This window comes from Taudactylus pleione, unplaced genomic scaffold (assembly GCF_031769625.1).
Source record: "Taudactylus pleione unplaced genomic scaffold, aTauple2 ptg000156l, whole genome shotgun sequence".
NCBI lineage: Eukaryota > Metazoa > Chordata > Amphibia > Anura > Myobatrachidae > Taudactylus > Taudactylus pleione.
In genome coordinates this window covers 19,644,456-19,671,703 of record NW_028284558.1, presented here as the reverse complement: position 1 = coordinate 19,671,703, position 27,248 = coordinate 19,644,456, and the positions used below count along the sequence as shown (strand labels likewise).

At 41.7% G+C, this 27,248-nt stretch overlaps 1 protein-coding gene across 1 annotated transcript in view; it reads left to right on the top strand.

The window, feature by feature from the left end:
• The window catches only part of LRP1B (LDL receptor related protein 1B), a 1,691,377-nt gene that overhangs the window by 1,088,056 nt on the left and 576,073 nt on the right, over window positions 1–27,248 (top strand). The window contains exon 27 of the mRNA XM_088474914.1: window positions 1,269–1,513. Coding sequence (XP_088331040.1) covers window positions 1,269–1,513 — 245 coding nt within the window. The remainder of the gene's footprint in view (window positions 1–1,268; window positions 1,514–27,248) is intronic.

Here is a 27,248-nt window from a genome sequence, read left to right as displayed (position 1 = left end):
TGTTACAAGTAAAACTGCTATCCACATAAAAAAATGACGCTTTTATTAAAAGGTGAGAGTCCCTAGATCTTCCAAAAACCAGTGATTTTATGGGATAGGGGTTTTTCATTTAACAAGTGACATGTATCATTAACTTCCTTAAGGTGATAGTTTCCCTATGCAAATCACGGGGAGGTCTATTTAAGTAAGATCTGTGCCCCAATCCCCTTATCATAGCATTGTAGCTAGCAGAGCAAAAATTATCGGTAGCTAATTTTCTATTTCTTAAACATTTCCTTTTTTTTAAATTGAAAGTAGAACTACAAGCTAAAGCCAATAAGTTCTGCTATTACTTTGGAACTGAGTATCCCACAGCTGCCCCAGCAAACGTTCTTAGTAAATTGCAGTGATAAATTATTTTCTATTGCTGCAATAAGCAGCTATTGAAAATCAGCTTTATCATTGCAGATGAAGTGATTCCTTATAGCTTTCTACAAATACAGTATATACAGATACAGTAGGAACAAGTTAAAGAAAATGAGCATCAGAACGAAGCACTAAAGATATACAATTTAAAACAATTAAGGATGTTAAATCAAATTAAAATGTGATGTCATTATATGCAGTATTACAAAAACTTCTCTTAAAATAGTTAAAGTGTAAAGAATGATTTTTTTGACTCCCATAATTTTTGAATGTTCATTGCCCTTCTAATTATGAGTACAAGTGCTGCAAAATGTGTGCAGCATTTTCAAAATAGATCAGTAATTAGGAATTCACACAACTTATTTGATAGAAAAAAAGTTTTAGAATAGTTATATATTTTCATACCTGTATTTTTTTTTACCTAACCTAAATTTTGCAAAAATTATATATATGGGAATAATGTAATACTATGAATTATATGGATTTTAGAAATCTCCACAGAGCTCTGTGGCCACATCAAACCACAAGACTTTCATACAGACCACAGAAAATCAAGGTGACTTTAACAATTTACACAATTGTGTGCACTATGATTTCGGATACACAGGTTGTTGTGTTGAACACTAACGTTATAGCATCAAAACTGATTATAAGCGATGACATCAGAACTCACTATTTATCAGAACTCACTATTTTTACAGATATATTTCACTGAGGTTCTTACATATCTTAACATCACTTATATTATATTATATATTTTATATTATATATTTATATTGTTTAGAATGGTACAATGACTTTATTTATAGGAAATTCAGCTGCAAATTAAATATTAAATATTTTGCTCATCTGTGTATCTATAGGTCTGATGCTATATATTCAGCCCTGTACGATGGAAGTGCCATGAGAGAAATTATACGGGGTCATGAATACCTCTCTCATCCTTTTGCTGTTTCGCTGTATGGCAGTGATGTGTATTGGACAGACTGGAGAACGAATACCTTGTCTAAAGCCAATAAATGGACTGGCCACAATGTCAGTGTCATACAAAAGACAAGCGCACAACCATTTGATATACAAATTTATCATCCAAGTCGTCAACCGCAAGGCAAGTCTAGATTATACATTACACTTTACAGCATTTTTCTTCATTCATACCGGAATAATCAGTGGGAAATGTTAATTTGTTGTGATGTGGCAGATTAACTTTAATAACATATTGTTTTGAATTAATATTGATGGCAGTATATTGAAGAAATGTTTAGCTTCTTTCAAATTCTGTTCTTTTCATTTTGCCATTGGCAATGTATGCAAATAAGAGCAGGGAGGCAGATTCAGCTGGTAATCCAGCAGGGTAAAAAAAGGTAATTCTTATTGGGATGCAGTCAGGAAGCCGACGGTCGAAATGCCGACTGCCGGCTTCCCGACTGTCAAATCCCGGCAGGGTACTAATATCAGTGTAAATCTAATGACCGGACAGAAAAGTCACACACAAATATGTCAGAAAATATACTTGCTGTTTACTACAGATTAATACTATATAATACTTAATTAAATGAAATGCATCCAGTGTAGTTTGATGTAGCAGTGAGAGATCCATTGTTATGTTAAGTTATTATGCACATAATAAACTCCCTTTCTGCATATATGAATGAAAATTGCTTTGCTTCTTGCCTCATGTTCAACACTGGTGAAGAAAAACATTTCATTCATTTTCTGGGTTGTTTTTGCATCTATGGGCAATAGGATGTCTTAAGGGAGTTAAAACAGGCAAAAAAACTAATTTGACCTGGAACCTTTATTCTTTTTACTAGTAGTACTACAGGTTTTTTTAATTCGTAATAATAATCTTCCCACCAGGCAACAGAAGCTAGTTACAGTACCTGACATCATACATATTTCTGTTGAAAACACTGCAATTACCATACCCCTCACTAGCTGCTTGGGTATTACCATCGTTACCTCAGCACTTCCCCTTGGTCCACACTCAGCACATGAAAATCCTATTGTCAGGGCTATAACTAGGGATGTGCGAGCAGAGCAGTGCCATCACTCAGAGAACTATTTCCCTCATCCCTTCTCCCACTCAGGGTTACAGTACATTTTCCATGCTGCAGTCTGACTTACACAGCAAGACTTTCCTCTAGCTTCCAAACATTCATCCTCACCTCTCAAGGAAAGCTTTCCAGACTCTCAAGCCACCCACTAAACATACTGTGGGGCTTATTCATCATCGAAGGCCGTATGGCCTCCAATGATGAAGTATAGAACTCACTGCCAGGGATACTTATGTATCCAACTCACACGTGGGAAACGTCACACCGGAGCAATTCATCATTGCTCCGGTGAGGGAAAAACTGCTCTGAAAAGCAGCTGTCCCCATGGTTAGTATTGCAGCTATTTCTATAGCTGCATTACTTAGTTGCTCCTCGTCGTCCCAGCTATGCATGTGTGACCTCGGATCACACATGCGCAAAGCCGCCGGGGAGAAAGTGAGGAGGCGGTGGATGTATCAGCTCGGATCATCCCCTGCACTCCTTCCCATAAGAAGGAGCAGGGCTACGAGTGCAAACACCGTCTAAAGATGGCGCTTTTTCTCAGCAGCAAACTCCGAAACTTTCAGTTTTCGGAGTTTGCTGAATACCAAGGGGGTCCTGTTGGACCCCTGATGATGAATGGCCCGGTAACTAATATATGCGAAAACTAGCCTTTCCGCATGGTTACCAGGCCATTTATCGGTTGATGAATAGGTCTCTGTATCTTTTCTGCCCAATTACCTCCCTTCTCTACAAGTTTACAAAAACTTACCTTTTGACCCCAGATCAACATTGTTGTGTAACTGGATCATATAAATCACCACTTTTTACTTTAGCATTCTGACTGGGCCACAAAGCCATATGTGGCCCTTAACCTCAGGTATTATAATCCTGTTATCCACATTATAGGCTTGCAAACAGGACCCTCTTATCTCGTTTTCTGTCTGTCAAAATCTAGGTCTATAACTAGCTATGGGTAACCGGTGTCACTCTGTGGGTGGCACTGTCACCACCCCACGGCCCTTGCTCCTGGCTAGCAAAGATGAACAGCACCATGCAGCCAGGATTGCTGCACCAGCACCTACGGACGCTCCGGAAGGACACGCTGCACAGTATATGCAGCTTACCGGGTGTCTCGAGGATGCCCAATCAGCACTGCACTTGGTCACACCCTCTCTGCATGACGTTATGACATGATGGCATCGCTCACTCAGGGGACGGGGCCAGCACAGGGTGCAATTGTACCCTTCTACGGCTTTGTCAATACCCAAATGTGTTTTATTACCATTTGTTCCCAATTATAAAGCAGCTCTGTGAACAGAGATTGAGGCAGGGTTTTGATTGTCTGGAACTGGCGTGGTACAAAATGTTGACATGGTCTGAATGGAGAACATGGACGTTATGTCGTTATGTCGACACATACATACTGTTGACTTTGTGCATGTCAGCATAATGTTTTTCTACTGTTAGAGCACTAACCCTACCATAAACCTAACCACAGCCTAACCCTAACATCGACATTGTGTTTGTCAACATTCACAATGTCGACATAATGACCATGTTGACAGACAGTCCATGTCAACATTCTGGTATCAACATTTTGAATGTCGACATAATGACTACATACCGTCTTGAACAGCCATGCAACTGTATATATATATATACCATATAGAGCTTTTTTTATTTTTATATTTGTATCAGTTTTTGTAACAGTAAATACATTTTTGCATTATGAAAGCTTATTATCAGGTAACTATGCCAAATACTATGTCTGGTGCCTGTGTGTTACATGTACTGTATTTTCTATTATTCACTATTGATAGTAAAATAATACATACTCAAAACCATAATTTTAAAAGAGCATAGAAAAACTTTGACACAATAAACTGAGATGTATTACTTTTGGTGACAATGTTCTTTCCTCTTTTTAATTTCTTTCCCCCTCGCATTCTAAAATAATCTTCTCAAACATAAGCCTGCGTATTTATATTCTGGTAATTATACGTTTTTAAGTTGACACTCTGTGAAGGCGAAGATTTAGTGCTATTAAAGCAGACAGTTTGGATTATACATATTATACTTATTTTGTGTACCTGCCATTAATTCACCTATACTTATATTTTAATGTCAAACATGTAACATGAAACACAGGCACAATGGAAGCTTAAAACGGGGATGTAGTAACCCTTTCCATGCTGCCTGGATGTTCTATGAGACAAAATATAATAATATTTACCTGATTTAAACCATGCTAATAACATTCTATAGTTTCTAGCGAGTCCTGTCTAAGTTCATGCACTTGCTGCTCATTGATCTATAGTGGGCTGGCTTCATGCTATATATTCCCCCAAGGCAAGTCACTGTAGGGAAAGGGAGGGGGTCATTATTTTTTCATTCACCCAAATATCTGCCACCAGACTCTTTTTCATAGTGCACTAAGTCTGATTTTGCTTTTCCCACTTATTTTTTAATTTCAATAACTTATGCTAAATTGCAGTGTTTTTCAACTTTATCCAAATGTTATATATTGGCTTTGCATACACGGAAATTAAAACAAAATTGCGCCCATCTCTGCAGCCAAACCGCCCCTTTCTGTAGGCTTGGTTTCATAACCGTCATCATCATTAGTGTGCACTCCCACCAGCTCCCCTGTTGTAAAAGATCAGTCTGAAAACATGGGTAATTATTACACGTATGCACAACACAGCATAGCCCGTTCCATTGACATGCCATCTCTGAATGTAACCTATGTGCGATTGCCCCATTATTCCCTAGTTATGCCCCTACAGTTGGAGTTGCTTACTACTCTGCATAGCCTGTACTTGAGTAAACTCGGCTATAGAGCACACAAGATAACAGTTGCTAATCTTAGTTTAGGAGGGCAAGCTATCTAAATTCAGGCTTGGGGATTTTTGCTGTTGAACCAATCATTGTAAGCCTTCACTGATGACGCAATGTGACATTTGTAGTATCACATCTAGTGGTGTCATACAGGAGAATGACATTTTAAAATTGTATTGCCATTTTGACAGTGATATCATTATGTACAAAGTAATTTGGATTTGTATGATGACACAGATCTGTTAGTAGCTGTTAATGTACTGTAGTTACTTTACCAATAGATCTATTCTTCATCAAGTCTATTAGGAAAACAACATAGGTAAGACCTATCTGATGACTCTGATGATACAGGTGTACCTGATTTAAAAAAAAAAAGAAAGATAGATGTCAATTAACACAAAACAAATATTGCAGGTGCTAGTATGTAGCCGTAATAGCTAAGAGGCCAGTCCCTACAATTTTACCAATGCATGAGGCGGTATGCCGGATGCCCAGACTTGGGCTTCAGTCCCACTAATAGAAAAACAAAACAGGTATCACTGGGTATAAGTACAGCCACAATACTTGTTAAATGGGCTGTTGAAAGCCGATGAAACGTAATCACTAACAATGTTATCACCAGGAGTAGTAGTTTATGTATTGAGTCATTGAGTGTAATGAAAGTTTGATTTTTTTTTTGGTGCAATAGAGATTTTCGCCCTTTTACTGTGGCCTAAGCAGGGGTGTATCTATAACGGGTACACTGGCCCCGCGCCCATTTTCCCAGTGACCTGTGCATACTCTATACACTCTGGGCGCACTCTAGTGCCCACTCCGGCTTTGGCTGCGCACAGCTCAGTGTGCTGCCGGCCGCCAGACAGAGAGGAGGAGGAACGTGTCGGAGACTGCACACGGGCCCCCTCCTCTCTAGAAATGCCCCTGGGCCTAAGACATTAAAAGTATGCACCGGGCAGTATCTAGGAGAGTGCATTTTGTGCCATTACACAGGGTGCAAGGCCGTTGGGGCGGCACCCTCGCTGCCCCATGGCACCTGGATGTGGCTTGCGGGGTGCCTGGAAACGACACACAGCAGCCAGGGCCGCTATGATAGAGCCACCCAGGGTGTCCAAGAGAAGATCTGGAGAGGCACCCTGCAGCCTTTGGCGCTGCCAGGAGCGTACTTAGGTCACTCTGGGCAGTGCTCCCCGGCCGTTTATGGGGCAAGGTCACACAAGGCGCACTGCCGCCCTGTTATGGCGCTGAGCATGCATATTCGGTGTCTCTATTCTGCAGAAAATGAAATAAATATATTTCTTACTTCTTTCTTAGATTGCTGTGAGTAGCTAAAAGCAGCTATAAGTTGTATTTTTTTCTTGATTTTTGATTGTAATTCCCTAATGGATATAAAATTGTAGTTTTAAGGGGTTTAAAATTAGGGATAAAATACATAGCAGTGTAGCTGGCAGTAATCTGGAACATACAGAGTATCTCACAGACAATTTGTTTCCTGATTATTACGGTGGTGCTGTATATTTGCATACATCAAGTCAAACATCAACAGCGTTTATTTTTCATGGCACTAAGATGTTGTTATCTTTATGAGAGATTCATTAGAGGCCCACGCTGCCAGCTGTTAAACCTAATAGCATTTTACATAAGTCGAAGAGCACATCTGAATTTTATATTTTTATTTGATAGGGTTCAGTTCTAAATTATTTATGTAAATTGTTTTCATCTTAAATCATATAATTACATTGCAAAAGATGGCCACACTTAATAGCTTATCTCAAGGAATACTTGACTGTGTCGATTTAACAAAGCTGTAATAAAATTACAGATTAAAAAAAAAATGTTTACATTGAGTAACTGCTGGATCTATTAGAGATGAGCATTCAGTTTTACTCGGTTATGTTTGGATCTCAAACACGGCATCTTATTGGCTATCCGGCTATCACGTGTTTTGGATAGCGAATTAGAAAAATCTGACCTTGCGATTATTTGGCGAAAAGAGCTGACTCAAAACCAGAACGCTCAGCTCTAATATCTATTTCTATAAATTTGAACCATGATTACTATGTCATCAAGTTTACGTGCAAACGCATGTAGCCATGATTTCATAATGTAGGAGGGATGGGGAGCGGGACAGAAGAAGGGCGGAGAACGGGAGGGAGAACTTATCACCTCACAGGTAGTGTCATAGATGAGCAGAGTCTCCATACAGGACACAAGGCACCACGCAGCATGCTGGGATTTGTACTCCTGGATTCTCAGCACTGACCCCCATATACAGCTATTAGTACTACAACTTCCAGTGGGCATTGCGCTACAGCTCTCTGAAAAGTTGTCCTGCTGGGAGTTGTAGTTCCAGGAACAGAGGAATGAGTGGCATCACAGATTCCAGAACTGCACCTCCCAGGATGCAGCGTGACTGCTGGATGTTCTGGACCGGGATACAAGATCCTGGGGATTGGAGAAAGCGGAAGAACGTTAGGCCAGAAGGGGCGGGTCCTGGGAACTGTTTCCAGGGAATGGAGCTTCCCTGTGCAAAACCCATCAAGGTAACCTCAGTTAACATACACTAATAACAACACGGGGTAGGGGTGCAGTATGGTGTAACCCTGTGTCTGCTGGTACAATGCAGTGCAACCCTGTGTGTTCTAAAGCAGTGCAGTGTAACCCCGTGTGTAACCCCGTGTGTGCTGGTGCAGTGTGGTGTAATCTTGTGTGTGCTGGAGATGTGCAGCATAAGATTGTGCATGCTGCCTCTGTACAGTGTAATTCTGTGTGTGATGGGGCAGTGTGGAGACTAGAGTACGAGACGGGGCAGAGAGTGGTAGGAAAAGGGCAGGTGAGACGATGGCGGCACCCAGCTGAAGTTCACCTGGCTTATGCCAGGTCTATAACTACTAGGTGAATTACTTTTGAATACTTTAAAAAATTACAATTAACAAAAAGCCAGGCTATTCTAGCTGCGATAATTTCGCCACCATCGGCAGAATCTAGTTTTCACCTACATCGCATGTTTTGGCCGCAGAAACTGATGGGGCGCGCCCCCGCTATTGGCCATATTCAATTCCAAAAGACGTGAAAACGGAACATGGCGAAACTCTAACAGGCAGAAAGTGCTGTCAAAAACGGGGAAATCAGCCTGACACCCCCAAAAAGATGCACTAACATTGGGGATCAATATAGATGCCCTCGAATAGCCCTAATAAAGCTATTTGGGGTACTTAAGGTGTCTCAATTTTTTCTAATTAGTGTCTTTGCACAAGTGGTGAAAAATAGCATTAAGCAGTGTTTTTTGGTGAAAATAAGTAGTCCTGTCAAAATTTTGGTACTTTAAGTTTCAAGTCCCTAAAGTGAAGTTTTAAAAAATATGAAAAATGCACCTGTTGTAAGGTCCTGCAATCCAAAAAACACCTGTCCCATACTTGGGGACCCCCAAGAAGTCTATTTCAATACTTTATAAATGTGTCCCCCCACTTTGTACTTTTTTGCCCCCAGTTTCATTGTCTTTTTTTTGAGTATTCCTCACTTTTTTTAGTTTTTTTTTTTATGCAGTTATCCTTTGGGGGACTGTCCCAAGGGTCCAGAGTGGTTTACGCACCTTTGCACCCCAAAACCGCAATAAGGCACTTTTTTCCGCCTGCTATTTATAGTGAATCTTTTTCGCCTATTACATTGCATTGACTTTCCACGTACGTGAAAAGTCTTTGCACTTGAACACGGTGATACATTTCCGCCTGGTGAAATTACGTCATCCCCAATACTTTTTCGTGGATTCCGACTTTTCGCCGGCAATTGAATACGGGTCATAATTCTTTACAGCTCATAATCAGGGTTAGTGAAATGTCTCAAACTAAGATGTTCTTGTGGATAGTAATTTGCAGGTTGATGAGAAACTTTATACAACTACACCAGTGGTTCTCAAACTCGGTCCTCAGGACCCCACACAGGTCACGTTTTCCAGGTCACCCAGCAGATGCACAGGTTTATTCGTTACTCACTGATACATTTTATAAGATAGATGGAGCTAATAATTTCACTAGTGATTCTGTGAGGAGACCTGGAAAACATGCACTGTTTGGGGTCCTGAGGACCGAGTTGTGAACTACACAATTCTCTGCATTCCGCCATAGTTGTCACTTTGGTGCTGTTGATAGATGGCTTTTGTGTGCATTATTTAAAAGCACCAAATACACAAGCAATAGTTCATTATCTTCATTAGTAGCGCTGCATGGTTAGACTTGCATCAAAGTACAAGGTTTTGTACACGGGTTTGCGGCGTAAGATGTTAGCATTTGCGGAGGAGCAGAACTTGTACTAGCGTGACCAGCCAATGTGAGGAGTTGCACAGAATAAGGGGAAGATGTGATGTTTTAAAGACACAGCAGGACCACCGCTTCTAGTTTTGAAAAAAAAATATTTTAAGGAGAAAGATTATATAAATAAGATAAAGAGGAGAATATTGCAGATATGTAGTGGCATTGCTTTCTGTACTGACCCAGACACTGCCACTTTTACTTCACAACAGGATTTGATTTTTGTACAAGCTGTCAGATGTTGGACATTGAGGCGCATACTAAATTGTTAGAATATCATAATGATGCATTTTGAGTCTTCATTGAACTTTGACATGTATGTCTAGACACACCTTGCCCAATAGACTCAAACCCACAAAATCCCAATGTCGCCTCCATCTCTGGCTTTAGGCAATAAATTAATCATAGATGAGCTGTATATAAAGGAGAAAATGTACTTACATTAGGTAGTTAGAAGTGGTGACAGGTTGGTATTTGGCTGTGGGCGGTGTGGCATTGACGTTATGTGTTGTGTATCTCTTTAGGTTTCTTGCCATTATGGAAACATAGTTGCAGGTTTAGGCTGCAGAGGTATCTCCCGAGAGAGGACGCTGGCAACTTGATGAGTGCTATGTAGACCATCTAAGCACTCTAGTGCAAATCCAAGACGTTCTACACTGTACTTTATAATAAGATCCTGTAATTTGTTTCGTTTGGCTTCTAACTCACTTTGACCATACATATTCTGCAGCTCGGTAGTCCCTTCACCCTCCAAATGGTCTAATTTTGAACTATTCTGTATCCTCTCAAGGGCATAAGGATGTGTAGATTACTTTCTTGGCCTCACATGTTTTCTTTTTCTAGAATGTGTTTATTTGTTCTTACTCAGTGAGAAAAATGCATTCTGTTTATAATGTTTTTAATGCTGATTGCAAGGGTGTAACTATACCTAGGGTGGCCCCATAGGAAAATTTTCATGGGCCCCCATAGGTCACCATCCCCCTCTCGGTCCGCACCCTCCTCCCCTCATCACTCCCCTCTCCTCGACTTACCAGCTCCGTGGTCGTGGTACGCAGGGCAGGCTCCCACTCTCCTCACTGACTGATGATGGGTATAGGCGGCCACATCTCCTCCCAGTATCAGTTACTGAAGGGGAACTGGAGGCGGAGCTGACCAGGAGGACACATCCAAAGAGTGGCGGACCGATACCAACGAGCAGGTAAAGCAATGAGAAGGGAGTGAAGAGGGTATGGGGGGGAGTAAGGTTTGGGGGCCGCAGACCAAGGCCTAGCACCTTTGGGGCAGGAGGAGGGCTGCACTCCCTGCACCTACGGTAGTTACGCCACTGGCTGGTTGTCCATTGGGAAGGGAGCCCCACATGCATGGCTCCCAAGTACATAGGCCTGACAGATTTCTTGGTGGCCCTGACTTGAGGCAAATAGTAACACTTGATGCATAAGATTACATTTACAGTGGGAATCTGTATGTAAAGCCGGCTGTTGGTTGCCTCCTTTTAAAATACTGACAGCGCTATCCCCATGGTTGGTGTCCTGACAGGGGTCAGGTAAGTATACTTATCCTCCCTACTTCTCCCCTAACCTCCCTTCTTGTAGCCTAACCCTAACTCTCCCCACCCCTTACTCAAACCCTCCCCAATAGTGCCTAAACCTAAGTCTCCCTCCTTCATGCCTAAACATAACCCTCCCCCCTTAGTGCCTAACCCTAACCCCCACCAGTGGTGCCTAACCCTAACCCTCCCCCCCTAGGGGTGCCTAACCTCTCTCCCCAAACCTAATGCTAACCCGCTATGCTATCTAAACCTAACCCTCCCCCCACCCATGGCTAACACTAAGGGCACCCTGGACTTACCTTGTTCGGGTTGGCGTCCTTCTGTGTTCCAGTGTTGGGATTAAGATAGGCGTCAGTATTTCAACGCCTATCTTAAGTCCTGTGTCTGACTTTCAACGTCGGGATTGAGACCGGCGGCATCGCGGCCGCCAGTCTCATAACTACGTCCCTTACAGTGGACTACTAAGTTTTTTAATTTAATCACCAGTGGAAACCCTGCTATTTTATCAGTACCATGGTAATAGAAGTTGTGACCTAGAGGACATACTGTTTGGTTTCCTATCCCTCTTACAAGATAAGCTTTGATTCAAAAAGCCAACTAATAAAATTATCTTCTCCAGATTTCTTAACATATACTGCTTGTTTGCCACTGAATAACATTTCAATGGTGCTGGAAATGTATGGAGGCATTAAAGGTGCATTTTCATAATAAACATATTGGTTTACTTATGGTGTAATGTGTACTAGAATTATCTTGTATGACTAGCATACCCGAACAACCCTTTATGCAAAGCAGCTGTGTGGGAAACAAGGTCTTTGATATAGTACAATGAATCAAAAGACATTTTAGAATTTAGACAAAGACCAGAAGATCAAAAATGATCAAATATAATCAAAGGGAAATGTGTCAATATAATTGTAAATATAAAATGATTTATAGAAAATGTTTCCAATTCACACATGAATGTATACATGATTACAAAAATAATTATCAAATAACCTTGTAGCACCATCCAAATAAAAACCTCAATTATCTGCTAATTTTTTTTAACAATGTGTAAAGTCATACTAAAAAAAACAGGACATTTAAATAAGAGATTCCATGAACCAGTTCAGCAGTTCTATACTGTAATACCCCAAATATTTAGTTATTACAGCTGCTTCACAGTATTTTGTTTTCCTTTGAATGCACAAGCAGAGGGGGGGGGGGGCTGGTGATAGGTCAAGTTGAAGACTGGGGACAGCTGATAGGAGAGGAATGGCAATTGGTGAGCCTCATTTGGTGAGCGGCAGTTGGTCTGAGGAAAATGAGAGTGTCAGATGGAAGCAGAGCTGTGAAAACAGAAATAAACAAGGTTCAGAAAGCAGGATTTCCACCCATCTTCACTGCTGTGCCTGCATTTGGAGGAAAAGGCTTACCTTGAGGAGAATATAATTTGTGTGAGAACGTTGCAGTTGTTAAATACACTGGGCCTCATTTATCAGCAAGGTTTATCATTCACAACGAGTGATAAAACTTATTGTGTATGATGATCAGTGCCTTGCTGTTAATAAGTAATAATACATGTTAACAGACTTATAGTTTTTTGGAGACTGATAGATATTGCATTTATTTTAATACTTTAAGACACATCTGTTGTCTTTTGAGAGTGTTTGTCTTTACTGAACTAAAGTCCTGTGAAGAGTGTTACTGTTAATGCAAATTATTGCAAGGTTTATTTACATGTGTTTACACAGTATCTTTATCTTTGAATAACTGAGCTGCACTGGTTTAACAGACATCCTGGTTGCAGAATAAATATCACAGTTTATTTCTTTGTGTCTGTTCTGGGTTCTGTCCTTACCTCTCTGCCAGGGTGTGAAACAACAAAAGAGTATCTCAGATGAGAAGCTGATCAAGAACCAGGTACTTCCATGTTGTATTCAAGGCACCCACGCTGGGGCGTAACCAGAGGTATGGGGGCCCCATAGCAAAATGTCCTTGGGGCCCCCATAGGTCTAACTATGCACCATGCAGTACACCCTGCAGTAGTGCCCCTTATGCAATGCTCCCTGTATTAGAGCCCCTTATGCAGTGCCCCAGTAATTCCCCTAGTAGTGCCCCTTATGCTGTGCCCCTAGTAGTGCCCCTTATGATGTGCCCACTCCCAGTGTAGAAAGCCCCCACTCCTCTCTGCTGTACTTACCTCTCTTCACGCTGGGCACCACTCCAGTCCACGCCGTCAGCGTTCCAGCAGTTGACAACACTGCATCACTGGGAATGCTGGCCTCTGAAGTGATCAGAGGTTTCTTTAGTCTCTGATCGCTTCAGAGACCAGCGTTCCCAGTTGTAGCAGCAAGTTGACGTCTTGGCCGGTCGTGCTACAGAGTGCTGGGCTGTGGGCCCCCTAAGCCGCCGGGCCCCATAGCAAGCGCACCTCTTGCACCCTCTATAGTTATGTCAGTGCACCCACTACACCCTCATCACACTGGGGTACCACAGTAGTCATAAACAATCTTTGATAGACCCCAATTTGATTTGAATTTGTGTTTTCAAATTTGCGTCATGTGCTTGCACATCACATTCAAGGTTTGCAGTTCATTTTAAAATGAGCATTTATTTATTATTTCAAAAGACTAATAAATCATTTTTAAAAGCATAATTAATAAAAAAAATGTTTTTTCTTAAATCAAAGTTAGTACATTATTATGTTTAATACGCAATACATTTACCATACACAAAATCCAAGTTCAGCCAGATCATTTGTACTTCCATCCCAACTTCCAGAATTTACCAGTGTGTGCTGTCAGCCTTAACAAGCTCTGCAATTTATGAGATGCTTCTGCAGGAATGTGACACTTCTCAATATGGGGTATTAAATGAGATTTAGTTGATTTAAATTTAAAACTACAGTGTAACTTGCAAATAGAATACAGAACTAATGACTATATAAAGAGGACAGCAGTACACCATTTGTTATAAAATGAAACTGACATTAATTAGATTACAAAATGAATTATTCTATAGATTTATATGATCTATTATAAAGCTGTTAAACATGTGTCTAATAACTGTGCATTAGAGCGCTGGAGGGCCCTCCTTCCTCACACAGCTCTCACTGGCTGCCTCCTACACACCACAGCCTCTCCTCTCCACTAGCTAACTGACAGCACCCCAGCCGACCCCCAATCCCTGCAGAACATCAGGAACATCAGGGCTATCCGACAGTGATTCTTTAAAATGCAGCCCATTAAGGATATATTGGAAACATCAATCATAAATGGATCGGTATATAAATTAGGGCCAATATATTGGCCATAGCTGATATATCTTCCTGTATCAAAAACCAGACAGCAGGGAAGAGAGAAAAGAGTGGGAGAGGGACATTGTGGGGGGAGAGCGTGCCTTTTGCTGTACTTGCATATGAAACTTTATGCAAATGCCTCTACATGCTGTTTCGTGGTGTACAGTCATTAGACAAACACTTTGAGCACGCTCAAATACCTCTTGCTGCATCTTTAGATGCAACCATTGGTCACATCATTGAAACTTGCCTCATGCTAGGTGTACAGTAGCTGAAGAATAAAGTCTCCAGTCGTTCATATCACCATCAACTGTGTGATTGTACACGGGTGTGCTTTGGTGGAGATCAGTGGGACCAATGAACAGCACAATCTGAACATGGCAGCGTCTGGTTCATCTCCCCCTCGTAACATTTTTATGTAGTGAAAGAAAATGGTGACCAATGATGTAGGTGCTGATGGAGCTTTAAAGTTAAGTTTCTAATGCTAAAAATAACATTGTGGTCTGAAGTAATTTCACAGTCATACAGGGGAAAATAGAGCAATTCAGAGCAATCAGAGTAGTGCACAGACTATCATACTGCAGTTCTTAGGCTTTTGGTTTGCATTGTTCTGTGAGAGCTACACATAGAAGAATATGACATTAAATTGCAGATGCAATTGAAATTACGTTACACAGTATATCAACATCATTTCAGACTTGAAATATTATTTTAAGTAATTATTTAGCATTGATGGGAAATGATGTGCTGAATTTTTCAATAGTGGAGTATAGATGAAAAACTGAGGCCCATCGCTAGTTACAGATGCCTGTTGCTAGTTTCACAATATAACCTTGTTATCTAGATCACAAGAGAACAGTTTTGATTTTTACTTTATTTTACTTATATTTATTCATGTACTCACTAGAGATGAGCGCCGAACTATTTTTGCTGGATTTGGCTCTGATTCATTTTCACCGGTTTAGGATTTGGATTTGCCAGACCACTGTGACTGGTTTTGGATTTGGATTTGGACTTCCATCTTTTTTACAAATTGTCAAAAAAACTAAAATCACATAATTTGGGCCTTTTTTTTGTTCCTAGAGTATTATTAACCTTAATAACATTAATTTCCAGTCATTTTCAGTCAATTCTAATCACCTCAGAGCTGTGTGAAGTCAGACCTCTTTTACGCACACGCTCTGGGGTAATACAGCGTACTGGGGTAAAGTGTGCAGAACAGTACAGATACAACAATTTTATATTTTTTACTTTTTTAAATTATTTTAAAGTTTTTTTGCTTGAGAAATATCGAGTCACACTGTGAATGCAGTGGGTGGGGCCTGCGGAGTCAGTGCAGCACCACTGTGATTGAAGTTAATTAAACTAAGGGGACTGGACACAGCTTGCCTTTTAGATAGACATAGTGACAGCACAGCCCCTTAGAGATGGACACAGCCCCAGCAGCACAGCCCCTTAGAGATGGACACAGCCCCTTAGAGGTGGGCACAGACCCTTAGAGATGGACACAGCCCCACTTGGGCATTTCAGAGCAGAGCACAGCATGCAGAAGCGTGACTGGACTGAAGTGAATGGTGCCAAGTCCCGGCCGCGGCTCCTTATATGGAATTCAAACCCGGTCGGAATCCAACACCGGGAGGATGGCGTTCGCCTCAATCTGACATCCGAGCGTGGATGCAGCTCGTATTTAGAAGTTGGGAGCAGTCCGGATTCAAGGTAATCCGGACCGCTCATCTCTAGTACTCACTAGCCTCATATTCATGGTATACCTGTGTGTAAAGGTTTAGCATCATATAGACCCTTCCCCCTGCACTCAAAGGAAGCAGCCATTTTATGAGGAGAACCAATGCCCATAAAATTCAGTGTATCAGTTTACTAGGAACTTTTGAGTTCATTGCAGTTGGTTAAGCCTTGTATTTTACCGGTTTGGCTAAAACATACATACTGTAGATCATTTTTGTTTTCTGCATATGGCATCTTAAACATCACTGAGACATGAGGCATGGGGTTCTTCATAGTGCCTTATGCCTTCAATTATGTTACAGTCTCATGAATCATAATTCTACCCAGGAAATGGCTGCCTTCTATTTGTGTGGGTGATAGAATTGGTTGGGGATTTCATCACATACAGTACATTAACTGGTGCGGTCAAATGGGATACTGTTGCTCCTTACCCATATTTCAGAGGAGATGAATGCTGCACATGTAATCTTCTCATTCTCCTCCAGCTCCTGCAGCAGTGATGTAGCAGTCTGTGACTGCTGACATCACTGCCAAATTTGTGCCACAAAATGCTGTGCGAACAGACTGTAAAGTCAAAATACTGTGTAAATAGGAAACTGAATTTCCTCTCTGAGCACTATTGCTGATATTGCTGATTATGTATTCTTAACAGTCTTATTCAGAGATAGGCGCAATGCTGATTTTTACACAGATCAAGTGATTGATTGCCATTGTGCATTTGTATCAGCTACATTGTACGTGCAGCGATTGTTTTGTGATTACGTCCGCACAGAGGATCCATTCGCAAAGTGAGTGAAGGAAGTCACCAATTAATGTAGGTAATGGGTGGCTAGGCAAATGCATTCGTGTCTGGCAGTTTAAACACCATTGGGCGTGCATAAATTAGACACTGCAGCATGAGAGCTCTCTGCATGTCACTAGAGCTGCAGTGTTTACGGCTATGCAGACATGCCACATATGCAGCATGGCTGCCCGATGTACATCAATGTTACCGATCTTTATGCTGTTGTATGAATATGAAAAGGCAGCAGTGGACAGTGGCAGCAGTGGACGTCCCTATGCTCGGCTGTGATTTTGAAGGCATTAGCATATTTTAGCAACTGCGATCTGTGAGAGTATGCAGCTGCGTTTGCATCAGGCTTGCCTACCCTCCCGATTTTGCCGGGAGCTTCTCGATTTTCGTGTGCCGCTCCGGACCCCCCGGAAAGGCAGGCAAGCCTCCCTGAAGCCTCCGACCCTCCTGACCTCCCCGCTCTGAAAAAAATAGAAACCCCCGCAGTGGGAGGGCTGGTGACGCGATACGTGCTGAATCGCGTAATCGTGGCCCCGCCCCCTGCTTCACAATGCCGAAAATAATGGCATTGTGAAGAGGGGTGGAGCCACGATTACACGATCGTGTGGCCCCGCCCTGGCTCCGCCCCCAATGTGTCACCAAATGGCCGGCCCACCCTGGCTCCGCCCCCAATGGCTGGTCCCGCCCCCCGCTGATAGCCGACAATCAGCTCCCTCCCGGAAGGCTGGAGCTGATTGTCGGCAAGTATGGTGTGCATTAGCCTACATCTCTGAAGCAGGCCCTAAGTGCAGAGATCAGCACTGGGACAGATGATCAGTCACCCCTGTGACCTGCTATGCATGAGGAAATGAGGGGTTAATGGCAGGGGGCAGTTCTAAGTCCACTTGGGGTATCTATTGACACGGGAGGAGGGTTCATTTAACAAAAGATATTATTGCCACTGGGGGTGGGCATTTCTATTATCTAAGGGAGTTTAAAAAAAAAATTCTTTTGACTAAATAAAATAAAAAATGACAAGTTTTAGGTCACTTTTGAAAAGAAAATTATAAGTTAAGTGGTTCAATCATAGCTTCTTTAAGTAAAATAAATATACATTCTATTTAATTATTTTCTTTGTCAAGCCTTAGGACTTCCATCTTCTGTTCTGAAATCCATTAGAATCCAGCCTGCAGATGAAAAATACTAAGGACGTGAGAACTGCTTATCTTTATTTAAAGTCTGGGGAAACTTTGGCATGAATTTGTTAAAGCTTCCAAAATGCAAAAGTTAATAAACTTTCTATCGTCAGATGATAGATGTTACTCATAAACTTAAACTAAACTTAACTAAAATAAAGACATGAGACCAAGTTATGCCGTTTAAATTAACTGGTCAGCTTTATTTAGTTACATGGTAGGTATGGTGGCAGGAGAAAGAACGGCAAATAACCAGCGCCCACTTGTCTTAGGCCAAAAGTATATCACAACTTGTGAGGGCCAACTATCCCAGACAAGGGTAGGGTGATCTTAAAACTTGCAAGGGCCAACTATCCCTTTCAGAGCAAGTGATGCGGCCCCAACACCCATGCCAATGCACTATATATCCTGCTCGGTCGAGAGGTGCCGCTGACCCCAATAGGGTGAAATCAGCCTATCAGTGCATTGAAGGGGTGCGCACCGCTATTACTGCTGCAAGATGGACGCTTCAATATTGCCGGTCTTTCCCTGCTAATGAAATAAAGCCGACACAAGACAGTAGGGGAGGGAGGGTGGGAGATCAAATTCAAAGAGGCAGATTTTCAACAGTAGATTCCCTACACCCTCTCATATAACACGCCCCCTAACCTATCGCCCTATCACATCTGCCTACCTGCTGTCAAACAAACATCTTTAACTTTATTAACCCCCTCTATCCCTGACTTGAAGTTTATGTGCCGTCGGTTCTAGCCCAAACCTCCGTTATATGATGTTCATCAACGATTTAGTGGGACAATGATGATGTTAGTACTCTTAGGGCCTTGTTTACTACAATCCGCATTTCGAATGTGGTTGTAGTGTGATATTTTCACCTAAATTCGCAATGCGAATATAAGAAATATCACAGGAATTTATCAAAAATCCCTTGCAGGAACAGAGCTTTCGATAAAGCTCTGTCCCTGCGAATCCCCGCCGCAGTCTTCTCACTGTATTTTTTACAAAAATTACAGTGAGAAGATGTCAAACCCATCCCCCGCTGCCCCCTTCCCCGCTCACTTTCACTTACCTCGGTGATTGGTGCTCCGGTGAAGTCCTCCATGTGGGGCTTTGGGCAGCTGGTCTCCCGGCTCCTGCACTGTGACCCAGGTCAGCTGCTCTATGCAGCAGCTGACCAGGGTCACAGTGCAGAAGCCCGGAGACCAGTTGACCATAGCCCCAGAGGACATCACTGGAGCACCAAACTCCGGTCCCTGGAATCATGTAAGCATTGTTTTTTTTAAACTATTTTTTTTCCAGTGATCAGCTTGTGGTCTATTTAGACCACACAGCTGATCACGGGCCGGCTCTATGCATGTCAGAGCAGGAGTTGGTGGACCAGGGGGAAAGCCCTGATAACGCCACCTGAATGTTATCACAGGGCTTTCCCATGTATTTGTTTACAATTTCTTTTAAGTAAATCCGCACATTTCCTCGTTCATACAGCCATAGGCGTACTTGTATTTATAATGGGTGCACACCCTGTGCGTTGCACACAGGCCCCCAGATCCAGGGGGGGCCCGCACCGCACACCCTGCACCCATGGGAAATGTGATCTACATACTAAAAATATGCGAATTAAAGGGCATACAGTTTTTCATGAAAACTACTCTAATTGCCCTTTAATAAATTTATGTGATACTAAAATAATATGAAAAGGGTGTGAAAACACCTTTTTTCACATTTTTTTTGTAAAAATAATATTGATAAATAGTCCCCTTATGTTTTAGAAGACCTTCATAGGAAGAACAATGCTGACGAGCATCACCCAGTTTATATCTATGATGTTTCCAATTTAGCTAATTCACAGGAAAATTAAATTTAATCTTAAATCTGAATTCTTTCCCATTCAAGAGAAAGGCCCCTTTGTACAGAGATTTTACAAAACCACGTTTGATAGTTTAAAAAAAATGTGCCGTACGAAAGTAATTCATCTCCCTCTAATCTAACTTTGGGAGAGAGACAGACATTGGAGGCTTTACAGAAAGATCCAAATATAATTATAACAGCATAAGATAAAAGTGGTGGAGCAATGGTGCAGAATATTCTGGATTATAAAATTGAGGCATGCCGATAGTTGAATAACAAATTATTTTATCATGTTTTGGCCAAAAATCCTTAGAAAGAATATAAGAACATTTTTAAGGAATTATTTGCAAGGGCAGAGGAACTCATTTCAAAGGAGGAATGGAGGTTCCTTTTGGTTCATTTTCTCATTACACCAGTGTATTATCACCTACCGAAGATTTATAAGACACTTTTTTCATCTCCTGGGAGACCTATTATTTCAGGGTTTGGGTCCCTCATGTCTACCCTTTCACATTATGTAGTGTAAATTCTTTTTTGCAACCCTTCATCATTTTATTAAAATCTTTTATTAGTGATTCTAAACACATTTTGAATCTCTTTAAAAATATTTCCTGGAAGGAGAGCTACAAATGTCTTACTGTACTTTGGATGTAGAATCCCTTTATTCTAATATTCCTCATGACAAAGGATTGGAATGTATAGCTAATGTATTATGCATTAAAAGTGATTTAACTACTTTCACATACATTTTACATTAGATTCTATTTGGTTTATTCTCACGCATAATCACTTTTTATTTGATGGTGTTCATTATTTACAGGTGATGGGGACGTCCATGAGGACCAGGTTTGCGCCGAGTTAAACTAACCTCTACATGAGGGATTTCAAGAAGAGAACCATGTGTGTGGAAGTGACTACGGCATGAACCTTGTCCTCTATGGGCATTATATAGATGATTTATTTTTTATTTGGGATGCACTATTAAATAATATTTACAACTTGAAGTCCACTCATACACTTAGTAGTCCCTACATCAATTTCCTACATCTGAGTCTCTCTGCCCTGAATACTATTATTTCTATGTGTACTTATAAGAAACAGGTAGAAACTCATAATTATTTACATTATCACAGTTCCCACCACACACCTTGGTGTAATATATCCAGGGGTCAAATAATAAGATGGGAGCATAATTGTTCCTCCAATGAAGCCTTTCTACAGCAATCTTAGAGCATGATTAAAGATTTTCTAGATGAAGGTTACCCTTCCACATTACTTTGAGGAAGTGAATCTTATGAACAGAGAAGATATTTTGTAGATGGTTCGAAAACAAGATAAGAATAGGTATTTAGATACAGACCCATTATTTTTTTCTAGATTTAATAATTATTTCTATCATATTAGACATATACTAAGGCAAAATTATTAATTGCTCAAATTAGATCTTATATTAAGGAAGATTCTTCCAGATGAACTGAGAATAATTTTTTAAAAATAGAAAAATCTCAAGAACATTTTAGCCCCCAGTTGTGTGGGGATGGATGTAGTTGGTTATCAACACTTCCAAAAGGTTTTTATAAATGTGAGAGATCTATGTGTGTGATGTGTTGTTATGCAGCAGATAAAACTAAAATGATTGATCTCCCCGTTCTTGGGAAGAATTATACTATTAGGGAGTATGTTAACTGTAGATCACAGAATGTAATCTATTTATTGGAGTGTAGCTTTCACATTTGCTATATAGGAAGGACGACTAGAAACCTTTCTGTGAACACAAGCGCAATATCACTAAAGGTTTGGTACACATTTTCCTGAGGTTCATAATAACAATGGTGAGGTACTTAAAATTACAGGTATTGAACACATTAAATCCACTGGGAGCTTACAGATATAAAGGCACCAGGGGTGTGGGGAATAGCCCCGGACTATCAGCCTGGGCCTGGGATATACTCGGGAGGGGGGACCCACTTCCCCAGGAACCCCCCGGCCTGGTCTAATTAGTTTGGGGGGTAAACTTTGGCCACGGGACCTCATGAAGCATGTCCCCCTGCTGTGGCATTATCCCCCCCTGCTAGTAAGACTCTGGTACTGATTGATGGAAATACGGGGGAACCTTACTCATTTTTCCCCATATTTCCACGACCAAGACTGGCTCAGGAGCCCGGTGCTAGTTATGCTTTGGAGAGGGGAACCTTGCGCAGTTTTTTCCTATTTGTCACACTTTTTTAGATTATACACACACAGAAGCCTGCACAGATCTCACTGATATGTGCAGACTTCTGCAAACATGCTGCTAACAGGGCAGTGTGTTTGAAAAGTGAGTTTTGACCCAAATTTAGTGATTTTACGAACGTGTTTAAAAACGCAATTCTTGGTAAATTCCCATGAAGTATTGTTTCCTATGGAAAGTACTTCCGAGTTTGGCTGATGGTGTATTTCATTTATTTTTTTACCCATGTGTTTTGCAGTTTGAATCTTGTTTTTACTCCTGTGTTTGCCTTTAGTAAATCTCTGTGTCAGAAAAACAGGCTAAACTCCCCCATGAAAGGCATCAGGCCAGACACGATTCTTAGATAGTAAACACCTAGGCGTGCCCTTCTTTTATGGTGTTTAGGGCAGATACTTGAACTTAGAATATGTTCCAATCTGTACAGGCCTGATCCTCCCATGTGCTCTATGTCCTGTATTGTGGGATAATGGTGGTGACTGCCAGGGACCTGCAGCACCGGCTAATCTAAAGATGAAGCAATATCAGATTTTCAAGGAGCAGGCCCTTCCTGGAATGCACACTGCAGCGTGTGACAATGTGAGAATGGCCCATTACAGGCCAGTTACACCTCTTCAGTTGCAATCGGAGCTGGAACTGAATTTGTGCAACTGTGCATCCCCTGCATATGTTTACACTTGGTTCCAGAGCAAGCACATTAGGAAAAGACTGCTATACTGTCCACTCTGCATGAATCTCGCAGCCTAGTAACTACAGTATATGATGAACTTTGTGTAATTGTTACTTGTAATGTAATTATTCTTGAAAATACTGAAGCTTTGGCTTAAACCCACATACCATCATGTATTTTTTAATAATTAAACTCACATTTATTGACAATGAAAACAATAGTTGTAACATAGTCCAAGTTCACTCTCTGGGGAACACAACCCAAAGGAAGATGAAATACTGAAACAAAGCCACACTCGCTGCGGTCAAAATTGAGTTATAATGTCCTCACAGAAATATTTTTCCACGGCGGTTCTCTGAAATTGAAACCATTGGAATATTTGACAGTGAGGTATATTATTAGGATGAGAAGGCAAAAGCAATTTTAAAAGTGAAATATTTCTGAGTCTTTAGGGACTTTTTTCTTTAAATTACCTATTGAAAACGTAGCGCTTGGAGTTCATGCATGATGATACAGAAGGGGAACTTTGTGATGCACAAATAGAGAGGCAATAAGTGGCAGCATTTAGCTCCATTGCTTTTCCTTGTATAATTTATTGCTCCATAGCAAACAGTATTAGAGAAGGTCGCAGATGCTCGCTAAGCTGCGAGAACCTTTTCTAAGAATAAAGTTGCATGGCTCTTGGTGTTTCTTTACCATGTTATGTACATATTTAAGAAATAGCACTATTTCACATACTTATTTTTACCTTAATGATCACATTAGTTTACTTCCTAGCAAACCAGTTTCACTGTGTACAAACAAAATGGAGGGGATTGCCTAAATCGGCAATCTAGAATTTGCATGAATGGCTGCTCTGCTGGCCTGCATTCCTTTTTTTTTTTTCCAATAAATTTTTATTGAATTTTTCAAAAAGAAAAAACATAACAATACAATAACAAAATAAAATAAAATACAATACTGATAATAGTAATAATTAAGTAAAATAAAATTACAGGGGGAGAAAATATAAAAAAAACAAGCGTGGAAAGGAGGGGGAGGGTACCACAATTCACATAAATGGATATTACACTATACCATTCCTTTTTTTTTTAATGGCTGACGGTGTACAGAGTCAGCAGTGATATCCAGTACACATAATTTGGAGACAACAGTTGATGATGAGCATGTACACAAACATGGACTGGTTTGCTTTGTAGGGGCATTCTGATTTTTGTCCTAGGCTGTTCCAGCTGAGTGGAATAGGTTGGCATGTGTGGAATGGGTTGTGCAAGGAACTGGTCTTAAGCAGTTATGGACAAGTTGCAGGTACAGTACATATTTAAAACGGCACCTGGAGTCAGTGTAAAACCTGGCGTGATTTACTGTACACTGACTCCGGGTGCCGTTTTAAATATGTACCTGCAACCCGCCCGCAAGCAGCAGTTTACAGAAGCCAATGCTTCGTAAATGCTCCCCAGAAGGATTTAAGCAAGCCTATATCCACAGAAGATCTGTGGTTAGTTCTTCAACATGTTTGGAAAAACCTCCCTGCCATGTTCCTTCAAAAACTGTGTGAAAGTGTACCTAGAAGAATTGAAAAATTGATGCTGTTTGAAGCATTCTTACATTGCAGCATTTTTTCCACACCTGCCTAAACCTTTTGCACAGTACTGTACAAAGGTAGCCAGTATTTACTACACATGCAAAACAATACATATTTTTTACACTAGAGATGTGCACGGAGCCCCGTGTTTTAGTTTTGGTTTCCAGTAATTTCCAGTCTATTTTGACCACTTCACAGCTCAAAATATTGTTTTTTTCATCCATATTGGCCAAAGGCTGTAGTGAACTGACTGTCTAAACGAAGTGACAGTGCAGCGGCACAAACACAGTTTAAGAATATAGCACATGTAGCAAACATATTTGCACTGCAGTGGCGGTTAGGATGGCAGTTTAATATAAACTATACGATGCTATAGAATGTTTTCATTAATCAAGAACTAGATCAGCACAGGTAAATGAATGGATAACGCACAATGTAAAAGATGTTGCACTAATGTCTTTGTTTTTTATACACAAACAACACAGACAACTTTTTTTCATGCACTTGGAGGAAAAGGTTTTTGTGAGAACTGTTTCGGAGTGTAGTGGAGTGGGTGATGGAGGTGCAGGTTCACTTTAACAAACAAACAAAAAAACACAATCAACAATACCACACACAGATAGTAGCTTGTTTGTTTTCACTGCACTATGTGAGTGTGCAGTCAGCGTGTGTGACAAATTAAACAAACACACTGACTGTGAGGATGCCTGAGTCACCCTGTGCCTTTTCACCAAGTACCTACTCCAGCTACTACTTAAAAAACTATTTTTACTCCTACTTAGTCCTAATGGCACCTAATGGTGCCCTGATGGCATGCTAATGGCATTTTGTTCAACACAGTACTCCAACCCACAGTCTCACACAGAGGCATCACCGGGTCTGGTGACACCTGGTGCACACTTTTACTAACCCTGCGAGCTGGAGGCACATCCATGCCCGAAAAGGGGGTGTGACCTAAAATAAAGGGATGTGGTCTCGCTGGGGATTCCGATGACTTCACTCTGGGGTCATCCCAGCATCGCCGGAGATGCTGGGCTGCCCCGGAGACTGGGCTGTCAGCACTTTTGGCTCCTCTTCTATGACAGAAGCCAGGTGCTGCAGGGAATGTCAAATTGCAGCACCTGGCTCCTGTCACTGCAGTGGAGCCAGCATTTTGATGTCACCCCCCCTGAAGGTGACCCCCGGGCGCGGTCCGCGCCCCCCGCACTCCCCTCATGATGCCACTGGTCCCACATCCTCTCTCTACACTCTGCTGTGTAAAATAGTGCTTGATCATGATGGAGGGACTTCTATATGCAATACAAAACATGCAAAATCCAACACCGGGAAGATGATGTTTTGCCTCGTTTTTGGATCCGAACTTGGCGGAAAGACCCAAGCCTTTTTGCTTTTTTCCCAAATCAGACTCACAATGAGGAGTCTATTTACTACAATCTGCATTTCAAATGCGGTTGTAGTGTGATATTTTCACCTAAATTCATATTGCAAATTTAGGAAATATCGCATGCCTGTATGAAGATTTTCAAGCAGGGACAGGGCTTGTGATAAAGCTATTTCCTTGTGAATCCTCACTGCACACTTCTCACTGCATGTGCTGCAACCAGCTAACAAGCACAAACACTGCTCCAAAATTTCAGTGAAAGTAAAGTAATGTAAAAAGGTTATGACAACACCAATTTTCACAATATTTTAGTAAAGAAAATAATAAATAGAGGCCTTAGGCCATGTGGGTATAACAAATTTTTCATAAAATAAACATGAAAAGAGAACAACATTCATACAAGCATACAGGGTATGCAGTAGGGAAGCCGGTGGACCTAATCCCGACAGCCGGCTTCCCGACTGCTTAATCCCGGCGAGGGTTAAATGACAGGCATCTAAATCTAGACGCCTGTCATTTTCTCCGACACCGGGAGACCGGCACCCGGCATCCCGATCGAAGGGACGCCGGGCGCCGAGTGCGGATAGCCGCGGGGGTGGGTGGGTTAGGTTTAGGGTTCCCGGGGGGGACTTAGGGCTTAGGCTAGGGGAAGGGGGGTTAGGTTTAGGCACTTAGAGGGGGGATTAGGGTTAGGCCCTGGGGGGGAAGGTTAGAGTTAGGCACCCCTAAGGGAGGGTTAGGGTTAGGAGGTAGAATTAGGTTAGACAATACTTACCTTGGACGATCGGGATTTCCTCCTCTGCTGGGATGCCGCTGTCAGGATTCCAACCGCCGGGCATGGGTCAAGTGGTAAATCATGCCGATTCCAGCATACTGGGATGGCAAATATGAGTAGGGACCTCCCTTTTGGGAATTTACAATCCAGATGTACAGGCTAATGGTGGGCCAACCATAGGAATGCAGTGGTAAGGGTCCATGCTAAAGGGGTGTGACCAGCCTCCAGAAGGGGTGTGGCAAGCCACCACAGAGGCTTAGCTAACCATTAGAGAGTGCATGTTCTGGGCCACTTTATAAATATATATAGTAATTACAGATTGTGCACACATACCCAGGGCTGCTGACAGCTTTGCCAGGGCCAGGTACAGGGAGGGGTGTGGCCAACCCAGGGAGGCGTGGCCAGACCCCCTCCTTACAAAAGATAAAAAAATAATAATATCCTTGCGCCCGCACGTGCCACACAGGGGGCGCATATGTCCGGGGATGGGGCGCAATCGCTCCCCCCCTGCATATAATGCCAGGAGTGAGAGAGAGATAACTGTTTCTGCAGCAGCCTCTCTCCTTAGCCAGGCCAGCACACAGCGTGACAGCAGCGTGTATGTGCTGGGCCGAGAGGCTGCTGCAGCAGCAGTCAGCC